At 27.2% G+C, this 25,816-nt stretch overlaps 2 protein-coding genes across 10 annotated transcripts in view; one reads left to right on the forward strand and one right to left on the reverse strand.

Moving 5' to 3' along the window:
• The window catches only part of LOC107445070 (regulation of nuclear pre-mRNA domain-containing protein 1B), a 29,049-nt gene extending 14,289 nt beyond the window's left edge, over nt 1–14,760 (reverse strand). The window contains exons 1-5 of the mRNA XM_016059391.3: nt 14,621–14,760; nt 9,415–9,566; nt 5,770–5,902; nt 5,355–5,557; nt 2,854–2,933 (exon numbers count right to left, since the gene is read on the reverse strand). Of these exons, the coding sequence (XP_015914877.1) occupies nt 2,854–2,933; nt 5,355–5,557; nt 5,770–5,902; nt 9,415–9,565 (567 nt within the window). The 5' untranslated portion in view covers nt 9,566; nt 14,621–14,760. The remainder of the gene's footprint in view (nt 1–2,853; nt 2,934–5,354; nt 5,558–5,769; nt 5,903–9,414; nt 9,567–14,620) is intronic.
• A 40-nt stretch (nt 14,761–14,800) lies between these two features.
• LOC107445069 (endoribonuclease Dicer) overlaps nt 14,801–25,816 on the forward strand; it is a 40,332-nt gene continuing 29,316 nt past the window's right edge. The window contains exons 1-3 of one of the 9 annotated variants that reach the window (XM_071185472.1): nt 14,801–14,920; nt 17,488–17,616; nt 25,179–25,341. In XM_071185472.1, the coding sequence (XP_071041573.1) occupies nt 17,521–17,616; nt 25,179–25,341 (259 nt within the window). In that variant the 5' untranslated portion in view covers nt 14,801–14,920; nt 17,488–17,520. The other 8 variants (XM_016059389.3, XM_071185471.1, XM_043050648.2 and 5 more) reach the window with 8 other exon arrangements.

Raw genomic sequence — 25,816 nt, forward strand, 5'->3', positions numbered from 1 at the left:
ATACATATACTTTACATATACCAACCAAAGCAATTGATACATTTTTACATCTGAAATAGTTAAAGCTTCTACCTCAAATGGTTAAAATTAGTATTTAATATAAATGATTCAATGAATAATTAAAATTTTGGCAAATTATTTTTGTTCAACGTGCTAAAGAATTTTAAAGACGGGAAGACAAGTATCGTCGAACAGTAAATTAAATTAAACCAGCAAACATTACGAAAAAAACCTAATTGATTTAAGTTGTTAACATACACTAGCTAAATATTTAAAAAGTTTGAATGCAATTACACTTAAATAAACATAAAAATAAAAGAATTTAGGTATGTTTATTACTTGCAAATTATTTTACATACAGATAACAGGAAAAACATGTATTTAAATTTCCATGCCACTCTTATCAACTTAGCATCACACCCTAAAGAATATATTTATAAATTATATTACGTAAAAAACATGTCAGAATTACATTTTTTTAAAAATTCAGTAAGTAGAAATTAATGTTTTTTTTCCTAAAAAATTAATAGTTGATTTAAACCAAATTTTTGAAATTTAAAAAAATAAAATAAAGAGATATGAATTGTGGTCAACCCAAGGAGATTATTTTTTACTTAAGTAACATTTGATTACTAGGGGCCCCTTGCTCGCTGCCGCCCACTAAGCCTTAAGATTGCTTCTCAATAATTGTTGTTTCTAGGCATAAAACAGTTTTTTTCTCCCATGAAATATGAAGTTATTAACTTAGAGTGAATTCATTTTAATTATATTCACACTAAGAAATAACAATTGTAAAACGAGTAATAAATTCAGACATCGATTCAAATAAGCTTATCTTAAAACTATTTTAGTTTTAAACTCTAATACAATTAAAATCAAAAACGCAATATTAGCAGAGTAGAATAAGAAAAATAAATATTGCAGGTAAATTACAGATACAAAAATATTTTATAAAAAAATCCTACGCTTACATTTTGTATTAATTTTATCCCGATTACAACAAAAAATATGGAAATTTATAACAGAAAACTTCCACTTAATTTTTTGTCCAGTAAAAATTTACCGACAACTATTGGAAAATTGCGATAATATCCTTAGAATTTTTTTTTTTTTTTAGATACAAATCAATGTTGGCTAAGCTGTGTTTTTTAAAGAGCAACAAAATATGACCTCATGAAATGAAAATTTAAAAAAGCTATTTTTGTGAAATAAAATAATATTTTTCAGATCTTAAATTGTGTCAGCAAAAAATAATTTCATTATTTCATGTGTTTAAATGTGAACATCCAACAATTAGAATAATAAATTTTTACCATGCGATTTTCGGGGTAATAAATATGAAAATACAACAATCGAAAACTATATCAGACCATTCTGTTTTTAGAGATTTACAGCTCGTATTTGAAAAAGCTCATTAAAGTAACAATAATTTTTTTTAATAACTTTCCCATTTGTGATTGGGCAATTGATGCATTAGTAGCGTAAGACTCTTGTATTGTCAATGATTTCATTAGATCCTTTGACACCATCATTCAATTTTTATGTACAGTTACATATACTGCTTGAAGAGCTTTGACTTTTTTAAGCAAACATTTCACATGACAGCTTATATAGATGACAAAAAAAATGATAAATAAATAAAAGAAATATTGTTAGAATAAGAAGCTAGATTGGGTTGTTATATTTTTACAACATTATTAAAATGCATAGCTGCCGACATGGATAGAAAACAATTTACGAAATGACATAAATTTCATGATAATTGTTGCAAAATGTATTAAATATTTCACACATAGAGAATTTGAAGGATTTTTATAATCATCAAAATAGGAAAACCGCAATATTTTCCAGTCATGATTGACATTAAACATACTTGAAATCTTAAGCATGTTTACTCATAGTTTCGAATATTAATAGGCATTTAATTCATCAAAGAAAATTTAAAAAATTGTTTTAATTAATTTAAAAAGAGAGTTCTGAATAAAAATAAACTGAACATTTTGAACAAAAAAAGTATTGAACTGATTTCTATCAATGAGCTTTGCTTCATTATGTATTAGTAATACTTATTTAAAAAATCAAGCAAGCAATAATCTGTACAAAAATTCTATTTTAAAAGGGAATTTTTTAGGGTAATTTAATTTAAATCCAGTAGTCCACTGGAAAATCCAGTAGAGTTGGCAGCTATGAAAATGCAAAAATAAAAAAATTAAACTGTTAAAAGGTGTTCTAAAAATTATATTTTCCCCATTATATTAAGATTAATAATCAGAACAAGCAAGGATTTGTTTCTGATTTGCAAAAATATTATTGAATGGTCCATTCTTAAAAACAAATATCCATCACATAAATAAGGACAAGCTTGACCTTTCCTGTAATTTTTGTAAAAACTAAATTAATAAAGTCTGGAATTAAAAAATTCCATAACATAACTGGGATTAAATTTTAATATTCCAATAGCAAGAAAAAAGTTTAAAAAAAAACATTTTTTAACAGAATTTTTAAAGTAAATGAAAGTTGATTTTTCAAACATTTTGCATGTTTAACACTATTTAAGTTTTTAAAAAATAATAAACACTCATATGAGTTACATCACATTTAGAGATCTAATCAGAAAGTGAATCCAATTTACAAAAACAAAAGAGATAATGAAGTAAATTAACAATTAAAACATTAAATCAAAATGGAAAAGCGCCTAAAGCAGCTAAAACCAAAGTTGTTTTTATTTTAATTTAGATATTCAAACAAACAATAAGCAAGCAAATAAAAGAAATGTGTGTTTGTCTAAATACATTTCTAAATACATACATATCTAAATTACATTCAGAAAGCAAAAATTTATCTTGTACATACATCTGGGGGATCTCCACGTGGCGATTGAATGATGGCTGTCTCTATTTTAGGTGAGGGTTTCTTTTTTGCAGGAGGCTCATCTGAAAACAGTAGCAGTTAAGAAATTGAATTTACATTTGTTTAAAAACAATAAACAAACATGCCAACAATTTGAAAGAGTAAGACAACATAACTTGATTATTATGTAATATTCAATAAAATCACTTAAACTAGCACTTTTATAAAAATGGGAGATGTAAACAAAAGATTTTTTTTCCCCATTGGGAATTGCTTAGCATAATTTATTAATGATTCTAAACAATATTTAACTTTTCATTATTGTTAACTAATACATTTTTTATAGATATTTCAAGAGAAAATTGAAAACCATCTCAATTTGTTCTGAAATATAATGTTCACCAATATGAATAGAAGTAATAAGATATTTTAGAAATGCAAAACAGTAATACATCGTTCAAAAATGAATAAGAATTAAGTTTTATTGTCAACAAAAAACTTGATGCATTACTAATTGGCTGTATACAAATGTATTTATTAGTATTAATAATTTTTTTTAAATTTCTAGTCAAATAAAAAAAAAAATACTTTTATAGGAGTATAGTATATCAAAAGTGAACAACATTTTCATAAAGAGCATGCATCACCAAAACTTAATATCAAAATACCCTCAAAATTTATCATTGCATGTATGAATTTATTTTTTTGAATGTATATTATCTTTTAAATATACTTTTGATATTAAAAACAAAGAATTAAAGTTATGAGTATTTAAAGCAAAGCAACTCATTTAATTAAACATGGTACTACATTTCTGTAGTTTGGAAGTCAATAATATTCAATATACTTAATTTTACAAAAAATAAGTTTAGACTGGATTCTAATATCATTATAAAAGACTTAGCTTTTCTAACATATATTTTAAGACTACTTTATTACAATTTGTTTTTCCTTTTTAAAAATTATTGCTTGTTCTTGTTTTTTCTGCATTTAAGTGCAGAAAGTGCATTTAACTGCATTTTCTACATACAAACAAATGTAGTCTTTTGTAAAATTATATAGTTCACTGAAGTAGGTTTAGTTTCAAGCTGCCAATACCCAACTTCAACCTTTATCAATCTTTGGATTGATTTGATGTTGAGAAAAAAAACTGAAATAAAAAAAAGATAAAGAATAAGTAAAAAAACATCAGAAAATAACTGATTTGAGGAAGAATTGATTTCTGACAGTTATATAGTAAAAAATGAAATTTTAGAAAAATGTAAAATGCTAAATAGTAACAAATTAAATAATAAAAAAACTTTAGGAAATGTAATGGCCCATATTTTGACAATGTGACCACTGACATTATGAATATTATGCAATTAGAACTTTGAATCAAAAATCAAATATTTACCAACAAAACAGTAGAATTAAATGTTAACATATAGTCCTTAAAAGAGACTTTCGTTTAAAATAAAATTTGCTACAAAAGATAAAAATGAAACTGAGAAAATTAGCATCGATGCAACAATTGTAACGATTTGTCCACATACATAGCTGTTAGCGATTGTAAGAAAATGAGTAATTGGTTGGCTTAGATGAGAAAAAAATAATTCATTGGATGGGAGTACAAAATCTTTTAGAAGAATAGTGCAATATAAAATCTATCATTAAATTATAACCAAGTAAGTTTTGGAGAATTTTATAAAGTTAAAAATACTAAAACATTTGGAATAATTTTGTCAAAAGAAAAGAAAAACACCCCCAAAACATGGGAACATACTTGAATGATTGATAAGTGGATTCAGCCCACAAACTAGAAGAGAAAAAAAAAACTCAGTTTATAAACAGAAGAAAATATCCTAGCCCTTTCTTCAACATAAACCACAATCTTTGCCCTTCTTAAACTGAACAGTTCCATAGTCTTCAAAGAGGTCAAACATTTATTCATACATTTAGCAACCATGGGAGAGTTTAATGTAGCATTCCAATTTAACAGGATTATAATGAAGCAAATTTTAATGCAAGCTAAGTATTCCTAAGTAGATGATATTTCAACAGTTTGTCGATAAATTTCAGTCTAAAAAAAGGTATAACTGATGGTAAAATAATTTAAATGAAGAAAAAGATTCCAGATATTCTTTAAAATTCCCTGACTTTCCCAGGTTTTTTCCAGTATAAAAAAAATTCCCTGATAATTCCAGGTTTTCAAAATGGGTGGCCACCCTGATTTTGTATTTCACCTGTCCTAAATTCAATTCCAGTTACATTGCACGATCCCGGTCCTAAATTACCATGTACAGGTAAATTAAATTTAAATATATAATGATAGTATATACAATTAATAAACAACAAATTGTGAGAAAAAATAATTTAAAAATAAATCTTCGCTTAACTTATTTTGTAAATATAAGCTTTTAAAAATTTATTGGGAAAATTGAAAAAAATTAATGAAAAAGATTTTTTAGGCAAAAAAAAAAAAGCAGTGATTTTAAAGACATGACAAGAGTGGAAAAACTTACCAAATATTTTAACCTTTCTTTCAGCAGTTTTTCTTTTAATTTTCTCTCGGACATCCGGCTTATTGGCTTCCACAGGGCTTGGAACTCCCTTTAGTTGCATGGCAGCTCGGAGTCCAGAAATAATTGTGCTGTCGTAAACACTCCTTTCACCCCAAACATTGATAATTCTTTCGAGACCACTTCTAGTTTTGGCGTCTGTAACACTGTATGAGACAGAAAAAGTTAACTTTCTATTCCAATAAATAAAAAGTTAAAAATTATAATCCTCTTTCAATTTGTTTTTAATGAAATAAAAACAAACAAGTATCATAAAAAAAATCTGAATTTAGTTAAATGCAATATTATTTAAAAATTGAAAAACAACAATGACCATGCCATATGATGAGCAATCACATTTATAAAAGGGAACTCTTACCATTCACAAACGTGAGCAAATGCTTTGTGTAATACAGTACTGAATTCCTTTGAAAACTCGGGTCCTTTCTTTTTGCTGTTTTGAATGACATCGTTAGCTAAGTACATAAATGTCAATTTTCTACTTGGCTTGGCTAAAAAGAAACAAACATTTATGAAAATGATCAAGTTGAGAGAGCTACTTAAGCATAATAAAAAATAGGTTGGTGTGTTTTTGTACTTATAACCCTGTTAGAAGCAACATAAATTTTTTTGGTGCTGCAGTATTCTCAATACAAAATACCCATTTTTAATTTTCTAAATATTTATGATCTTGAAATTAGAGTAATTTTCTTTCTTTCTTTCTTTTTTTTTCCCTTGAAAAATGGGAGCCTCAATATTAGAAAATCTAGTTTAGATTTAATGCGTTTTAGTTACATTTCAGAATTATTATTGTTATTTAATTCAATGCAATTGACCTCCTCAGAACTCAGAAGATTTTCAGTAATTCTGAGTAAGATTTAAAAAAAAAAAATTAAAATAGTAATATATTTTCTGCTCTCTCTACCAAAAAAGGATTACTTTTCTTTCTTCAAAAATTTAAAAAAAAAGAAAGAAAAAAAGAAGAGGGAGCTAAAATAAGAAACAATCCATTTCCTTATTTGACAACGTAAAAGGAAACTAAAAAAAAGAACATGTAAAAATTGCTAACTATTCAAAATTAATTTTCATCTCATATCTTTTGAAAAACTCTAAATACTAAAGATACTATTATTTAAATGTATAATAATTTTGCAGAGACATTAAAAGGGGTCAGACTGCCTGTAAAAATTATTTGACATTTTGTAATTAAAATATATTGTAATTTTAAAAAATCTCCCGATTTAGAATAGGAGTGCTCAACTTTTTTGAGTGAAAGGCCACACGCCCAAGCATTTAGACAGACATGTGACATCAATTATAGTAAATGTTTATCAGTTAACTTAGACTATGTTTGCAAAAAATTAAATAAATTTGAACAATTCAAAGTAAAAAAGGCAAATCTCATTACATTTGCGACAGGACTTAAAACAATACTATGCATAAGGGAAAATGAAAGATGCAGAAATGATGGAAACAGGTTGGCTTGCATTTTATTTTTTATTTTTTTATAAAAAAGCTCCTTTTAAGCTACAAAGAAGTTTGAAATAGAATCAAATTTCTCACAATATCATGTTAAAATATCAGGATTTCTAAAAATACAAGGAATATTGTAGCTGCCAAAATAACAATCTAATCACAGGGTGCATAGCTATATCTTTCAACAATAATAAGCACCTTTCAAATACTTTTCAAGCACTCAAAAATATTTTAAAAGACTTTTACATGATCATGATGAAATGATCAAGAGATTTTTCTCAATGAAGATTTTTCAATTCAAGAGATATCAGAGTGAGGCAAATGAAGCCTGAAATAATGTAAAAATGTTTCTCTTTTTTTCATTCATGTATTCAATAACATGTTTGTGCAAATTTAATTTAGATAAAACACAATATTTATTACTTTAAAAAAAAAAACTCAAACATTATGTAAATATTTTGGCAAAGACTTTGCTTCAGCACATAGTAGTTTTAAATGATTATTGAATTGTTAAAAATTTCTGATGTGCTCACGTAAACATATTTTTGCATTATAAAAAATTATCGACAATTTTAAAAATATTAAATGCTTTCCTAGTTTCATCACCTGAAAATATTTCCACAGGCACCTTTGATTTTGTTAGGGTAAATTTCAGAAGCTGTAAAAATAAAGTTACTTAAGTATTTTTCTATCTAACTTCAGTAAAAAAAAAAGAAATGGAAGAAAATTTATAGAAGTAAGTAATTGGTTATTTTCAAATTATTTTCCCTTATTATCGCAATTATTACAACAACAAAAAAGACGCTTAGAAATTCAAACAATAAGTTTATTTCAACTATAAATAAGCCTTTAAAGCTGCAATTCTTTTTCATGGAAATAAATAATGAAATAAAGATGGTAAGAAAAAAAAATATTTAATTAAGTTAAATTAAAAAATAAGCCTGGACGTCCATTTACCGAAAGGGTCTATTTTCTGGATACTTTTCCAACAATCAAAATAAACAATTTTATTGTTTTTTACAATTGTGAACTGTTAAAAAATACGAAGGGATGGAAATCCTTTGTTTTTTTTTTAATGATTTTTATGTGGCTTCCAATTTCGCTTTATATGATAAATAAAAAAATTTAGATATCAAGGAAACGATTTGTGATTTCGGAGGCATTTTATAACAAGGTAAAAAAAAATCACATTTTTACTCCTGTTTTGCATAAAAAAGATTTCTTCTGCTACAAATCATACACTCAGTTACAGAATGAGCAAATTTAAAGAAAAATTTTGAAAATATTGTGAACTTGAGATTAATTCGTCATGACTAGAGCGTTCAATAGTGATTATTTAAAAGAGTGATTCAAAATATGCAGATCGTAATAGTATTACTAAAAAATAAATCAAAAGATTAAAAATTGTGTGGAAATACTATACTGTTGAAAATGGGATCAATAAAGCCACATATACAATAAAATCATCACAAATCCAGTGTTTCAAAAAGTGACTTCTTCAAAAAAATTTGTACAAACAATGAAACATTAGAAGAAATAAAGATTTTAAAAACCTCGTGAAAATTCTTGGCAATAACAAAAAATTGATCAATAAAACCCCGTGGTTGGTGAACTGTCAATAATCCAGCACGTGAAAAGATGATTTCGATTCTAGTTTCCTGTGTGTGATAATAAAGCATTAAAAATCATTTAAAAGCTATTAAATTCCATGGAAATAATTGAAAATTTCGTTTTCGAAACTCGTTTTCGAAAAGGGAAATTAAATATTTTTTTAAAAACACCCAATGAAAAAAGCACCTTCAAGGGTTTTTCAAAAACTAAAATAAGCACCTTTAAGCACTTTTTAAAAACTCTAAGCACTATGCAATTAAATGTGAAAATTGGTTTATTTCAATGCACTATTTCTAATTTTTAAGACACTAAACCATATTTTTAAAAAAAATAAAGATTTTTGAAACTATGTGGAAAAGCGTAGCAAAAAATCAATGGAAAAGTGATTTAATTTAAGAAGATTGTCATTGAGTCACTGATTGAAAAGTCATTGGAATATAGATGCATTATTTCTGTTGGAAATATGATCGATAATTGTGTCAAATCAGCAGAATCTGTGCTCTTTGTTTGTTTCAGGTTAGGACACGGGATGACGTCATAAAAAATTCTTGAGTATTCTCCCACTATGCTAAAATCTGCTGCCTGAGGATACAGTGAGGGTAAAAGAGGGCCCATAACAGCGTCCATCTACTTTGTTCAGGTGCTACTGTGGACCGTACATCAAAGAAATTGTGATAATAATGGAAAATGTTTATCAAAAATATGTTTCGATTCAAGATTATTAATTAAAAGTATAAAACAATTAATGATTCAGTAAACACGTAAAAGCTTTAAATTAAAAAAAGTGAATAAATAAGAGACTCGTGTATTTCAGGTTTTAAAAAAAAATGGATTCATGTATGTAAAAAGAATCTTTTAACTTGGAAGACAAAGCATATATAAATCAAAATAGATTTCAATTGGAACAGGACGCATATATAAATCAAAATAAATTTACCTTTCTTCAGTTCCTTAAACCATACTTGCACAATAGTTTTATGGTGTTTTCGATGATGAATGAGCCACAAGGACAGAGTTTGTATACTTTGCTGTGAATTATTTAAATCTGTCAATTTCTTTTCCAATGCAGCATCAGTAAAACCAGCCATTCTAAAATATATAAAAACAATTACTATTCAGTTTGCTGAACACTAACAACCTGATCTTTGATCATTCAAGGTAATTTTAATTCCAACCAAAAATATTGGCTTTAACATTGAATGCTTTTATTACCTAAATTTAACCAGAGAATTCTTTCAATAGTCTGAATAAATTTCAATGCTTCTTTAAAAACAATTGTTTTAAATCATTCAGATTTTTTATTTTATTTTTATTATTACAGACTCTTTGCAACAGAGTTGGCAAGTTTTAGGACAGAATGGATTAATCCACGGTTTAAACCGTCCTGTCCAAAACCCCTTTGCCCAAAACAGTCTTAAACTGTCTAAAACCCTTTTTATTCAAATTATGTCACAATTTAAAAAAAAAAAAAAAATTATTGTGAAAGATAAAAAGATTTTGGAGCAAGAAACAAAATGAAGACAAGTTTTTGTTTTATTAAAAATGTTTATTATTATTTTTAATATTGCCTTATTTATCCTTACGCAAAAAAATAATTTTTCAGTATTAAAAGCATATTTATTCATGTTTAAAGGATTAGGTATTCACTTTTGTCGTTCAATGAATTGTGGAGCTTCAAAAGTTATAAATCTTTTCCTATTATATCATATTATTTTCCATTATCAAGTTAAAGCAAATTGTATAAAAAGTATCAAACATTTATTAATCTATGTAATTATTATGCGTACAATGGTTACACATATAGGACTTTTACCTTTTACCAATGTTCAAGTTTTTGCACACTTTAAGACAGTTTAGGTCAGTTTTATTCAGTTTAAGACAGTAAAACCCACGTGTCCTATCCAAAACCTGTTTGTGACGTCCAAAACCTCAACCCTGCTTTGCAAATTAAGCAAAATTCAAATTTCATTTTCGAAACAGTCTGAAGTTGTTGTTTTTTTCATTTCTGAATGAGGTTAACCACCATTTGCAAAAACAGCATTTAGTGTTTTTTTACTATTACAGAGTAATTTTCGTAGAATATTTATTTTCTTTGGCACCAAAAATTAAAAAAAAGACAAATAAATAAAAACTTTTTACATAATTTAAACTACAAATTAATATCTTTTTGTAGTTGAGGTTTTAATTCAATCATGCAACTTTGTTTCTGCAAATCAAGGACAAAGATTTGTGTTTGTGATACAAACCCGGAAAAAAACATATGGGAGAATGATATGACACATCAATGAGACAAAACATAAATTTTTTCATATATTGCGTCAACTGATTTAGATGGGAAAAATTAAGCTAAATTTAGAAATAAAATATTCTTTTCTTCTATATTAATAGAAGGTGAAAATGAGCAGATAATATTGTTTTAAAATGAAATAGAAATTTTGATTTTAATTCTTTGTTGAAATATTATAAATAAGTCAACTAAATGCTTTTCTCCCTAATTATGTATATCTTTGAAGAAGAGATTCATATTATTAGTACTTTTCTATTGTGTAGGCACAAGAAGTTTCACATATTTTATCTATTTATTTTTTACGGAGTGCATTTTTAATAAGTATTGATTGTAGTATTAGCTAATTCCCCAAAGTGAAATGAGTCAAAATTAAAGAACGAGAGAGCAAATTTTTTTTTCATTGTAACCCTAGTTCTTATCTCTAAAAGACACAAAATGAAAACCCCCGAAAATTTTATGGGCCCCGTAGCAGATGTTTTATACACACACAAGAAAAGCTCGACACAAGAAACAAAAGCACCACACTTCACGACGACATGGACTATATTTATTAAAAATTGAGAAGTAAAAATGTAAATCTATTTCAACAGCGCCATCTATTGTTAAGTAACAAGGCAAGGCAAGCAAAATCGTGGTGACACGGTGACATTGTCGCAGAACATTACAGAGTTCTTGCAGAAAGATTTTTTATGTGGAAAGCAAAAAAGTTTTTTTTGATCTGCAGAATCTCTTGAAAAGTTTTCTTTTCCTGCAGAACTTTTCGCTCCTTTCAGCAAAATTATTTTCAAAAAACGCCTTTCCCGCAAATCGGAGGTGGAGGAAGAACTTGTGATATGTATTTTTTAAAAAACTTTTCTTTGAGAATAAAAAAAATCCGCTATGACTAACTTGAGCTAGAATTGCAGATTGGTATTATAAAATGCAATTTCTAAATTGCAAAAGCTTTAAAAAAGTTAACTGTACAAATAAATTTTCTTAGAACAGGAGAATATATATTAGAAGTATTATTTTATATGCAGATTTAAAAAAATTCTTGTGCATTTATAATTGAAAAATATTATATACTGTTCTATTCTATGCATGAAGGCTTTTTTTTTGTAAACAGAAAATGCTTCTGTTACTTTAAATTAGTGACATATATATTTGCTACTATTAAAAATGCCTTTCAGAAAAGTATTAGTACTAGAGAGAATAGTCGCAGAAAGCTCAAAAAAACTATGCCATAGGGTATATGGGCAAAAAATCAATATCACGATATCAATTTATACACCATACATGCTTCGTATCTAACATAATTTTTTTCCAATAATATTTATAATAAAATTACCCACAAATGATGAACATCTCACCTTTATAGTAACTAATCTCAGTTCCTACAGGAATCACGATGGTAGATTTTTAAAATCTAGTGAAAACGAATCACAATGTACGATTTTTAAACCACGTGAATACAAATCGCAATGTGTAACTTTTAAATTAGGTAAATACAAAAATCAATGCTTGATATTCAAGTAATATGAATATGAATCGCGATATTAGCGGATTCCGGCACATTTTATATATTCAAAATGGTGAAAATCCGCCAAACCAAAGGAATCAATTGGCGTATTGGCAGAAGAATCGGCTGTATGTAAGTGTCTCATCAGCATGAATTAGTGAAAGTTTCAAAATTTGGATTTTAGATTAAGAAACTCTGTAAAAATTTTGTCGGATTACAAGTTTTTGATTAGCGAAAATCTGAGAACCAACAGTCTTGAGAAATGTGGAATTCCGCGATATTCCTAGAAAAATCACATGCCCTGCTTCTTAATTTTTTTCACCCGGAAGGATAATATGAAAAACCTGGAATTCCATGATACCTCCAGAATAGAATCAGCCCTGTAAAAGTCTCCGGTTTCAAATCCTTAACACACCCCATTGTTAAGGTAAGATGACTAACATAGCTCTCGGATAAAAAAGGAAAAGTTGGTTAACAAATTCTAGGATGATTCGGAAATAAAGGAGGTAGAGATTTTCAGACCGCAGCATTCAGGGAGTAAGAGGAAAAAGGACCCAGAAATACAGAAAAAGTGGGTCCTGAAGCGTAATGAATGGTTTGAACTTATAAACACATTAAATAATTACTATTCACATTTATACATGATTAGTTTAGGTTAAATGCGGCATCAAATATTTTAGATTTAAAGATCAAATAATAGAACAACATTAAAATGCAATTCTAAGAAGTAAAAATTAAAGTTGTAGTAACAACAAACTTAAAGTTCATAAATAATTATAAAAACAATCAATGCAGAATATGAGTGATGTAACGTCGCTTCGGTCCTTAGAAACCACAGTCTAATGAAAACAATGATAAAAGATAAATTATCTGATAAATCCCAAGAAAATTATTTAATGTTAAATTCATTTATAAAAACATGAAAAGGTATAGATTGCATTTATAAAAAACAAATCACATCCTTTTAAAGGAACAAATTCCTTTTAGAACCATCAAGAGGTAGAATGCATTAAAGATTTCGTTCAGCGGAAACAGTTTGTTCTTAAGAAGAAGAAAAAAAATAATTTTTTAAAAAAGGTGTTGCAGAAGAAGTCAATTGTTTTTTCATTGATACATCTCATGAATAAATATTACAATATAATTTAAGACTAAAAAGTTTTAGAATTTCAAAAAGGAAAATATCTGCAGAACAAACAAGACTAAATAAGATACGTTAACGCCAGAGCCGGATTATACCTTTCGTAGGCCCTAGGCATAGCCGTTTTTGGGTCATCCCCTCCTTCTCCCACTCCTCCCCTCTTTTCAAAATATATGCTATGTTCTCCAGATTAAAATTGATAAAAAATTATTTGGGTTTAACAATGAATCAAGATCGTTTGGCATCGCTCGCACTTATGTCTATTGAATAAGACATTTTGCGTAGTTTGGAATTCAACAGCATAATGCAAGATTTCGTTGAATCCAAAAATCGCAAAAAAGTAATATATTAGATCATAAGATTCTGCAAAATAATCATATTTTTATTTGTATCTTCATAATTTTGTGCAAAATACACTTGTTGTTTTTAAAACTATTTAGCTTTAAAAACAACAAGTGTTGTTGACAAAAATAAATGAAATTATTTTTGTCAACAAATTTTTTTCTCCCAAGTTTTTCATAGGCCCCTGAATTTCGTAAGCCCTAGGCACGTGCCTAGTGCGCCTATAGGTTAATCCGGCCCTGGTTAACACGCTTACTAAAATTTTAGCCACTTTTACACTGAGTCTCTAAAATTCAAATTAACAATTTAATTGCTTAGTTAACAAACATAGTTTTATCTCGAGAGTTTTGATGAGACAAATAGTAAGAGAACAAAACGGAAGAATGTAAAATTTTGGCATAATTATAAATTCAAACAATAAGTATTCAATAAAAAATTGAAGGAAAATGACAACAAGAAAAATGTAGATAAATTAATTTAGTGAAGACGATGTCATACCACGGGAGAAACTTTTCGTCACAAAAAAACTAATTTAAAATACAGAAAATGTGAGTTCAGACAAAACTAGGGAATTTAATACAGTATTGAAATTTAAAATACCAAAAAAAAACTTAAAATATCCAAATTAAAATCAGAAGATAACTTAGGATTATGCAATGGAGAAGTTCTCTTCCATAATTTGTTTGCAATTTGATACTTTGAAATTTTTTTTAGCCATTGAAACTTCATGGCTTTCCCTAGATTAGTCTGAACTGACTTTCGCTTGATTTTAAATTACTAACGGATGTGGAAGAGATTTAGAGAAGAAAAGTTTCTCCTGTGGTATGTCGTCCTCTTAAAATACAATAAGAAAAGTAATAAAAATACTAAAAATTTACGTGTTTCGATAGATTATCTTCTTTCCTGTTCAGCACGGCTATTTACTCATTAATGTTTATAAGAGAAAACAAAATTCACTTAGGCTACTTATTTCTGCTTCATTCAAATGTCACTAAAACTTTGGAAAATATTTTCACAACCCTACCAAGAGTTTCAAGAGTCCAAGAAAGTTGTAGTATTTGTTAATTTCACAGTCTGGCAACACTAAAATGTTGCTTGGCAACACTAAACGTACGAGTAAAATGTTGTCTCATAAGTTTCGGTTTGTGTTAGCCGTTTGTTAATGGTAACACTTGTAGGTAAGTATGTGAAATAAACAGTTCTTTGAAAGAAATTAAATAATTATAAAGTTTTTAAACCTATTATAAATGAAAGATTAAAATGAATATTCTTCTTACCTTCAATGGATCTATTAAGCTTTACATAAAGGGAATTTCCCTTGTTTTTATTATACCAGTTCTTGCAGAGAAATCTTTTCTAGAGAAATGTATATTATCAGTGTTTTCATTACAGAAAAAAAAATGGGAGAGAATTTCTCACCCTTTCTCGAAAACAGGGTGAGGTTTCAAAAAGTTAAGTGAGATTTCTAAAAATTAAAAAAACACGAGTAGACTTGGGAAAAAATTATTTCTTTAATTATAATACATTTTTAACATCTTCTAATTGAATATTTTTGCTGCATCATTTGCTGCTACTTGGAAAATGTTCAATATCTACTTTTTCATCAGCTATTACATTTATTTGACTGAAAAATATCCGTATTTGTTTCGATTTGACCGTTTCTTCAGACATTAGTTTCATTTTCATTTGTCCGCTACGGAGTAGAAGATGCTGCCTTAACAAGGTATTTGTCCATCTTACTTTCATGCACAAAAAATGTAAACGTCTTCATGAATAAATCTAACCTACGGTGAACACGTGGCTGCAGAGAAAGGGGTTCTGCTGTTCGCACCGGTTCTGAACAATACTGGTAAATAGGGAAGCTACATAACTAGGACCGATGTTCAAAATAATGAAATATCAAGGAAGAAAAGTGAAACAGATTTTATTAAAAATGGCAAAAGACGAAATTTTTTCCAAAATTCGCGCATTTTGAAATTGATTAATAGAGTGCGCGAACTTCTCGCGTTTATCATTTCTTATTGCGAGAGAAGGAAAAAATATGCGAGATTCTCGCGTTCTCGCTCTGTAATGAAAACACTGAAATTATATTCTAATTTTAATCTAAAATCATAATTTTTTTAAAGTGAGTTTTAGTGATTGATGCTTTAATCCTCTTAGTGAATAAAATTTTTATTTTAATAAGTATACCTAACTTTTTACGTCTTATCTCTTTTCAAAAGAAATTTTTTAGCCTCTACATTCACGAGACAAGATTATATAATGTGTGCTACTGCTGTATTATTCTAAATTATAAAATTGTTTGACTTATTTATACTTTTATTTATTTTTATATCTATTGATAATAATTATAAGAATCATTTATTGTATTAATTAAAATAAATGCTTAGTTTTGTAAATAGAATAAATATTTTTGTGACTGTTTTCTTCATGTGCTGTTTAAATAAATAAGTGAATTCTTAAAAAAGTTTGAAAAATAAAGAGATAATTATTTTACGTTGTATAAATATAATATTTTGGAATTTAATTATAATATATAAGAATATAATGTTCCCTCTAACAAGCACTGGCGGAGCAAGTAGGTAACTAACGGCGAATGTTCCTACGTTTGCATTAGCATGCATACATCACTTCGGTCTGAAAACTTACCTCTTTCTCTCCAGTGGCTTTTTCAGAGTGGGGCTCCCCTTAGAGCTCCCCATAACCAGCTTGTGGGGGTGGGTGATCCTTTTTTCCTAATATATAAGATTTTTCTCTTGTTTTTATTAGTTTCTAAACTGTAAAAAAGTTAATTGACCTTTTTTTTATATAATAAGAGACATTTTTGAATTCTTAGTGGAAAATAGTATACTATATAAATTTATAATTTTTCAATGTACAACTTTAATATAAGGAATAAGAGAAACTCATCTGCATCCAGTGGTTTAGTAAGGCAGAAACAAAGTTTTTTTTGATGGGGTTATTCTTTAAAGCTGTTTCTAATAGGAAATACAATTTGAAAAATATTTTGGTTTATAAAAATATTTTTTCTGAATCATTATAAAAGGATATTTTTTCAATCATTTTTAATATATCAGAAGAAAAAAAATGTCCAAAAGATTTAAGGTGCTCCAAAATTTAATTTTGTTGCTGCAAACCCTTATTTCTGGGGACAAGAAATAGTTCTACCTTGTCACCACCGTGGGTCCAAGTGAATGTCAAGAAGAATTCATACTATTGACAAATTATAGGCTTATTATGTCATGTATTTGGTTTGACAGTTGGTTCTACGATCGGTGCGAGATTCTTTTAAAAATTGGTATTTAGTAAATTTGATGATTTTTCTACCTGGTTTTGTTTTCTAAATGCAAGTAAAGGATTTCAACCAATTAAAATTAAATTAAAAAAATTTTTATTTTAAATAATGTATGAAACCTTTGAAATAATATAATAAAGACATCTTTAGACTTTATATTTAAGGAATAACTTACTCATTTCATGTATAAAAAAGCAATTTCATTCATTTACATTCTTTTAGCCTGTTTGTAGAAAAACTCCCATCTACCACTGTGCAATTGTTTCTGTCCATTGTACAAAAGTCTTGTTTGAAAAAAAAAAATTATTCATATGTTATATGGGTTTGATTTTTCCTTGTAATAGTTACCGAAGTGTGAACACAAAATTTTAAAACTTGAATTCTTTTTGAAAATGTTGTTAGATATTTACAAAATAAATAAAAGTTTTTTAAAAAAATGATCTATTGCAGGACCATTTTCAGTTGCGCCATTAAAATATAGCGATGGCAACTAACGAAGATCCAGATCATGCTAATAAGAAACTACGCACCACCGAAGAACGAAATGACTCAGAATCATTCCTTGCTCGTGAATATCAGGTAGGTCTGTTTTTTTATGGAGTGGGTGGCAGCTGTTCATGTGAGAGACAGAAACTGTGTAGATATTCTATGTCATTCTGATACTTAAAAAAATGAAATAATTCTTAGCAATGTGCCTTATAAATGACAAAATTCATTTGCTATCAATAATAATAATTCTAACAATATTTTTCTGTTTTGAAGTTTTAGACTTTTAAAAAAAAATAATATTTTATGCTTTTATTTATTTCTTTTATCCATTTATTACCTATGGGCAAAAAATGGGTCTTAGTTTGGGTTTGATGGCGGCCACACACTGTGTTTAAGACTAATAGTAAACAGTGTGCATGTGTTACTATGGCGACCGCTGCTGTTATTCTTTTTCTTTTCACTAGCCGGCATTTTTAATGTATTTACATAATATTACTTTAAAGTATTTCTATATTCTTTTTATTATTAACGTAAAATTACTGGCTTGACGTTGATTTCAATATAAATATGAATGCTGAAGAAGCAGAAGAATTTAGTCATGTCTTGAAACGTGTACATAGGCAGGATTCGAAAACCAATTCGAAGACAAACATCTATAGAGACAGTTTTTGCGACCCATGATTTGAAATGTTGTGTTGTTTAATGGAGTCAATTGAGTAAAAAAAAGCATTTGACCAATGGGTAACCAGTGATCGTAATATGGTGACCATAACTTTTTTTAAAATTTATTCTTTTTTATTGTGTTTAATATTTTCAGCCCATCACTAACTTACCTCCGAAATTAAATAATTTTTCATACAATATATAGGTAATTAAATTTTTATATGAGCAATTTTTAAAAGCAATTAAATAATTACAATTGTGAATAAAAAAAAAAGTCTTTTTGGAAACTATGAAACTAAATCAATAGAATATTTAAGCTTTGAACCTAGATGAAAGTGCTTGCATTTTACAGGGTTCATTCTAAGCGGGGTTTACGGGGCGGCCCGCCCCGTATGCCCTTTTGATATAAAATATCCGCCCTATTGCCCATTACTCCTTTTATCCCACCCTGATATAATTAAATGCGCCCTGTTTTGTCCCCTCCAAAAAGATACCACCTTCGTGTAAGAAAGGATTTTTTTTGTCCTGTCCCCCCCCCCGCTTAGTGATACTTTTCTTGAAATCAACTTGTCTTCCCTCTAGCACAAAAGCTATGGGTAAATGAGATTCCAAAACGCCCCCCCCCCTCTTTACTATTTCCTCTTGAAGTTAGTAGTTTAAATAAAAGATCTTCCAAGAAGTTCCTCAGGGAATGCAACCCATCCTGCAGCTGTGTGGGTTCCTATTTTCCCTTTTTAGAAAAATTTCTTTTTCTTAGAAATGGACGTATTGCTTATTTTAAGAAACCATACCGCTATGGTGATGGTCAGTAGGCCTGGCAAGAGTTTTCCTGGAAAGAATTTTTTAAGGAAAAAATCTTGTTCACAAAGCCTGTAGACAATTTTTATTTTAGGGGTCAGACTAGGTCATATAGATAAAAGATACATTCTCATGTATCTTCTGGACCCTCCACCCCCCTCTGCCCAGCTTTATTCTTTTGAAGGAAGAAAGAAATTTTTACTTTTGATTTCAAAAGTGAAGGGACTTAGACAATTAACTACGAAATAAAAAAGCTTTTTTATCCAAAAAAAAAAGAAAAAAAATTCTAATTTTAAAATAAACTTTTTTTTACAATGACGCAATACAATTCTTACAATAATAAGTTTCAAGTTATGTTTCATTACAAGTTATTTTAAGAATTTATATTAACATACAATAATTTTTATTCCGTTTTTTTTCTTTTTAAATATTTTTCTCATTCTTCGTTGGCACGCTGCCAGGAGTATAAACAGTATAAACATATCCGTTTTTTTAAATTTTTTTTTTTACTCTTTTAAAATATTGTTTAGCGCTATAAAACTTCAAATTTTTTTCGTTTTCATTTGAATTTGTCCTAGCAGTCGGATCTTTTTATTAATTTGTTTATTTATATTATTACTAGTGTGTGCAAAGGTATGACTGCTCCTCATAAAAGTTGAATCAAGCACACAATTTATTTGCAGATGAAGCATACTTAATTCAATTAATCGCTTTTTTCCCTCCCTTTCTTTCCTTACTTATTATTTTGTTCGACTGTTCATCCTAATTGATACTAAATAAGCTAATTCGAATAGGAAACGTTTTCTTACATTTAGAATTTTTTCTAAATTTTTTACTCATAACTGAACAGACATTACGAGTGATGTAATTATATCAGTAAATTTAAATACGTAACTTTCCTTTATTTATTAGTATTAAATTTATTTATAGCTGTATGCTTGTTCCTCAAAAATATTAAAAAAGGAAATTTATTTGAAGATACAACATGTGTTATTCGCAATTTTTTTTTCTTTTTCTGAATGATCGCAATGCAGCTTTAATTTGANTATATCGGTAAATTTAAATACGTAACTTTCCTTTATTTATTAGTATTAAATTTATTTATAGCTGTATGCTTGTACCTCAAAAATATTAAAAAAGGAAATTTATTTGAAGATACAACATGTGTTATTTGCAATTTTTTTTTCTTTTTCTGAATGATCGCAATGCAGCTTTAATTTGACCGCCCATTTTAAATAGAACTAAATAAATTGATAAATTAAGAAATGGTTTTCTTTCTTTAATAGTAACTAGTTTATTTGACGATATTTTTCAAATGAGGTGTTTGATTCGACACTATCACAATTACCAAGCCAATCAATAACTCTATGTTGCATTTTCCATATATTTAAATATGACACTTCTATATTGTTACTTAAATTATTTTTTTCTCGTTATTATAGAAATTGGTCTTTATTTTTGCGCTTATTGCAATTTCGGCTATGATCTATATCACATACCATGATGATTTGACAATGCATTGTAATATTAGATAGATTAATTTAAGTACCAAACTTTTTTCATTTAATATTTTTCAGCTTTTTATTTATTTATTAATTTATTTTTAATATCAATGTTATCGCTTTGCTAACTCTGCGTTTGCAAGATCGTGCGTCGTAAATATTGTAAATTGAATTTTTTTGAATATAATGAATATTTCGATTCTTCTTAAAACTTAAAATGTTCATTTAAATACAATAAAAAGTGCTGCGGTCACAAATGAATCTTTTTTAATAACTTATTTATTTGCTTTATAATAATTTGTAATTGTTTTATTTTATATCTCTTAATCACAGGGTCCGTACGCGCCAGACTTGATAAGTCATGGAATTGTCACCGAAAAACGTAATTTTACTTGTAACGTACTTGCACGTTTTTGATAACGTAATTTGCGACATTTCCCCTTTCGAAATTGAAAATTAAGAAGGAAAAAAAGTTTTTCCACACCTATCTTTATTAGGTGCATCCATACCCAGATAAAAAAAATCTGAATTGGCAAAATCAGTGGTAAGTCTCGCACTCAGGGAGCGTCGCCTTTAGGCAGGGCATAATTAGTACAGTGACAGTGATTTATAATAGAGAGTCACTTTGGCTGTTCCATGGTCATTCAATGGTACTAAGAAAATTGAACAGTGCGAGCGTTAGTTTCCTACACTTCAGATAAGTTATATGTTACTTTTTTTTTTTTTATATAGTATTACTTTTTGTGCTGATTTAGTATTTATCATGAAAGCAATTTTTTTTTTAGTTATTTATTATTAATTTCGTTTCTTTAACATCTTAATTTATACTTCTTTTTTTATCTATCTATCCATCTTATTTATAATAATTGTTCTTTTTAACAGAAAATCTTGACTAAATGCATTTCTATTATTTTTTTCCGGGTTTTTTTCTCCTTCTCTTCTTGCAAAAGTTCATGAACTGATGAAATACGATTTTACTTCGATTCAATGCAGATTATTAGGTAGTATTTTTATTAAATTAAATTTTTTTAGAATGACTTAGTTTTTGAGAAGTTTTTTATTTATTAGTTTGTTTATTTTTTATTAGTAATTTCTCCGTTTATTTTTCGTTGTCTTGCATCTTTGTTTCATATTTTAGGATAATTTATTTTATTTTTTAGCAGACTAAAATATGCGATTTTATCCTCTATTATTTTGCTTGTACTTTGATTTGTTAGTTTCTTTTTAGGGTGGTTTGATATTAAAAATATGCCTTTTTTAATGTTTTTATTTTACATAATTTATTTTTATTGTAACACTTTATTACAATCTTATTTTCCTATAATTGATATTTTAATTGATGCTCATGTATTGGATATTTTAACTGTTTATTGCGTTTTTGTGTTCAAAAACAACGGTAGCGTTTCTAGCTTTCGGTAGCGTTTTTGTGTTCAAAAATGTTCTTACATTAATTTGGATTTATTTTGATTTCACACAGATTATTTATTTGTATTATTTTTTTAAACAACTTCGTAACTATAAAAAAGTTTATTTTCTATTATTTTTTTATTGTTGCTCTGTAAATTCCTTTAGTCTTATTTACCCTTTCCTTGCAATTATCATAGGGGTGCACAACTTGCGGCCCGCCTACTACTGAAGTGCGGCCCACGAGAGCTACTGATCACAATAAAAAATTTTAATCGCACTTTTGAGTCATCGCGTTTTGACACGTTCAATTTTAATAAATTCTATAGTAAACATATGTTTAACGCGCTTTCTTTAATTGGAATTCATCGTAAATATAAATTATTTTGTTAAACACTTATTTCCACTTTGTAGCGTGATTTCGAAAATCCTGAATTTTTTATTAATTTCAATAAATGCTTTTTGGTGCAATTTATTTGTGACAATTTCATCTTAAATCTAAGTAATTTTTTTCCTTCTTTTTTTTGCTATTCTTTCTTTTAAGCTATTTTTTTTCTGTAGTTATTGCTATGCATTCCCACGTACTATAAAAAATTCCTGTAATTTTATTATGACATGCGAATTTTAAATCGCACATTCGACAAACTTTATTCTTGCTGAGTTCAGCATAAATTTAAGTAATTATTATTATTTATTTATTTTTTGAATTGCCATACTTTTCCACGTGATTTTGTAACTACGATGTTATTACAACATGCAAAAAGGAATTTCTTTCTTTGTTTTTTTTTTTAAAGAAAAGTTTATTAATAACGTTCATTGAAAAAAATGCTGTGTCATAATAAAAATGCCTATAAAAAGAAAAGTTAATGAAAAAGAAAAACAGAAAAAGCAAATCGTTCTTAGTTCCTAAAACAAAACTTTAACACTGAAAATCAGTTTTCTATGTTTCCAGTTATTTATATTACAGTACAGGGAAAGAGTGATAATAAATTAATAGTATGAGACGTTCTGTTAAAATGCTGCGTTATAATAAAAGCAGCAGAATAAGTCAAGAAAAAAGAATTAAGTCAACAGAAATGCTCTGAAGCAGAATAGAAAAAAAGCAAAAATGAAAAAGAAAAAAAAATTCTTTCTCAGTTCTCAGAATTAGAAGTATCGCAAAAATTACGAAATAGATTTGTCTGATTAAAAAAAAATTTAAAAAAAAAAAAACAAAAGAAAAAAAGCAGTAATTCAAAAACTTGTGGTTCAGAATAAAGTAATCTAGTTTTCCAACTTTCTTTTTTCTCTTTGTCTTCTAGAAGATAAATTTGCAAGCCATGTGCAGAAACATGGATTTTAAAATTTTAGAAATTTATGTTATAATATAATAATTCTTATAATAAACAATACTATAATATAGTCAAAATACAATTTAATATTATTTTTTATCATATCTATACAAATTCAAAAGAAGAAAAAAAACTTAGAAAAATAAATTTTTAAAAAAATATTCTGAGGAATATTTGATTACTCATTTAACCAACTGAATTTTTGACTAAAGTGCTAAATGCTCATTAAATCCCTAATTTAAATGCAATATTACAGCAACCTGAGAAATTCAAAAGTGGTGGAAAATGTGAATTTTTAAACTGCCCACTGTTTGTTGCTTAAGTAATCATTTTCGATTTAAAAAAAAGATAACGTTTACTATATAGAAAATCTAAGAATTAATAAAATGAAATAATGAAGTACATTACTAAATAAGTATTGAATTTTATTTTGAACTATAAGTTTTATTTTAGGTTTTTGTAGAAAACTTATAAGTTTTCTTCAATTAAAATATTTAATTTGAATTTATATTACTTAATTCTATATTAATTTTTTTCTTACTTTCATTTTGCGAGCTTTGAAGTTTTTTTTAATTAGAATTTATCTTTAAAATGAATTTTTGTATTGCGTAATATGATAAAAATGGCATTTTTTCTTTTTTTAAAAGTATAAGTTTTTTTTATTTTCAAATGAATTCTAATAATTGAACGACTTTAATTTTCAACAAATATATTACTAGGTTTATTAATAAAAAAAAAACTAGAACACTAATGTTAAAAGAAATATTACTACATTTGCCATTAACGTGTAAGTTTGATATTATTGCTGCGACTGAATTCAAGTATAAAACTTCCAGTATTTTTTATTTAAAATGACTGGAAGTATGAATTTTATTTTGCAATTTTTTTTGTAAATATTGTTTTTTATGTATATACTTCAGAACTTCGTTTTCAACAGTTAAGCTTAAAAACGCAGTTTATTTTATTTTTTTATAAGGGAGAGCCAGATACATAATAAGTTTATTTTCAAGATTAATATTCATATTTTATCTGAAAATATTTATTCTAATCATCAACTCGAGAAAGAAAGACATATCTGAAAAATTTCAGTTGTTTCCCCGGGTCTTTCAAAGGTATGTGTAAAGTTTTAAATATATTTTTAGTGAACTAAGAAATATTAAGATAAAGGAAAAAAAACTCGTTTTAATTTTTTTTTACATTTTTCAATTCAAACTGTAGCCTTTTTTTCTTAGAAAATTGTAGTTATGTATTTGATAATTATAATTGTGATTAGTGATAAAAGTAAACTTATATATAATTATTCATTTTAACTATGCAAAGAAGGCTAAGATATCTGCCCTTTTTATAAAATACAATGTTCTTTTTTAAACTTGCTCTTTTTTTTAAAAGTATAGTGCCCTTTTCAATTTTTAGCACCCTGCCCTTTTTTTAGTCTAGAATGAACCCTGCATTTTATATTGTATTGTAAACTTAATTTGTTTAAATATTGTTTCAGTTAAAAGTGTTGTTGTTTTTTTCTTGAATTTTATCCCACCTTTTTTTCTATATTTTATATTATTGTGATATAATCAGGTAGTATGACAAAATAAAAATTTATATTCAAAAATTATTTTGAGAGTTATTAACTGTTAAACTTAAAATTACCTTATTAGAGCATTGTGTTATATAAAGTAAAAAATGCCATGTCTATGGCTGGTTAAAATGCAACAATGGAGTTAAAATTTGCCCTGCTGAAACAGTAATTTTTATTTCGAATTTTATTGTGAACTTTGTTTCAAAATTTCAATTTACACTTTAGATATTGCAATACTAATTGCCTTTTCATAAATTTCTTTTTCTTCTTCTTTTTTTGCTTTAAATAATGATTACTGATTCTACATGTGCACAAAATCTGCTATCATGTCTTAAAAATGAGTTGTTTTATGACATAAATAACATTGTTGGATGTATTTAGATTGAAATATTGGAGGAAGCAATGAGAAAAAATACGATTGCTTGTTTGGGTACAGGAACTGGAAAGACATTCATCGCAGTCTTATTAATTAGAGAGAATGCAAATGAAGTCAGAATACCTTTTGAAGAAGGAGGGAAACGAATATTTTTTCTTGTTCCTACAGGTAAAGACATTTTTTGTTGTTAAAAATTCTGTTACAATTTCATGCAAATTTTTTGCTTAAAATGTGTCTTTTTTTTGTTTTAAGACTGTTTTTATAAAATTTTATATTCAATGCCTTTTTGCTAATAAAGAAAAATTAAATTTTATACTTCACCTAATGTAAGAAAAAAAAACTTGTAATCAATCAATAACTTTTTCTTATCCAATCAATAACTTCTTTTTATGGTAAAATGACTGGAATTGCTCTGAAAGAATGTAATGCATTTTAAATAAATATTGATGCAATCATATTGCATCCACTGGTAAACAATAAACATAATGTGATATCGCATAAGTAAAATAAATATTTTGCTCTTTTAATGCTTTACAATTTGCATTAAGTGCACTTTTAAGCGAATTACTTTTTACATCTGTAAGACAATTTCTTCAGTGACACACTTTTTTTTAATTATAATTTCAATCTTCTGAAAAAGCAG

This window comes from Parasteatoda tepidariorum, chromosome 9 (genome assembly GCF_043381705.1).
Source record: "Parasteatoda tepidariorum isolate YZ-2023 chromosome 9, CAS_Ptep_4.0, whole genome shotgun sequence".
NCBI classification, from domain to species: Eukaryota; Metazoa; Arthropoda; class Arachnida; order Araneae; family Theridiidae; genus Parasteatoda; species Parasteatoda tepidariorum.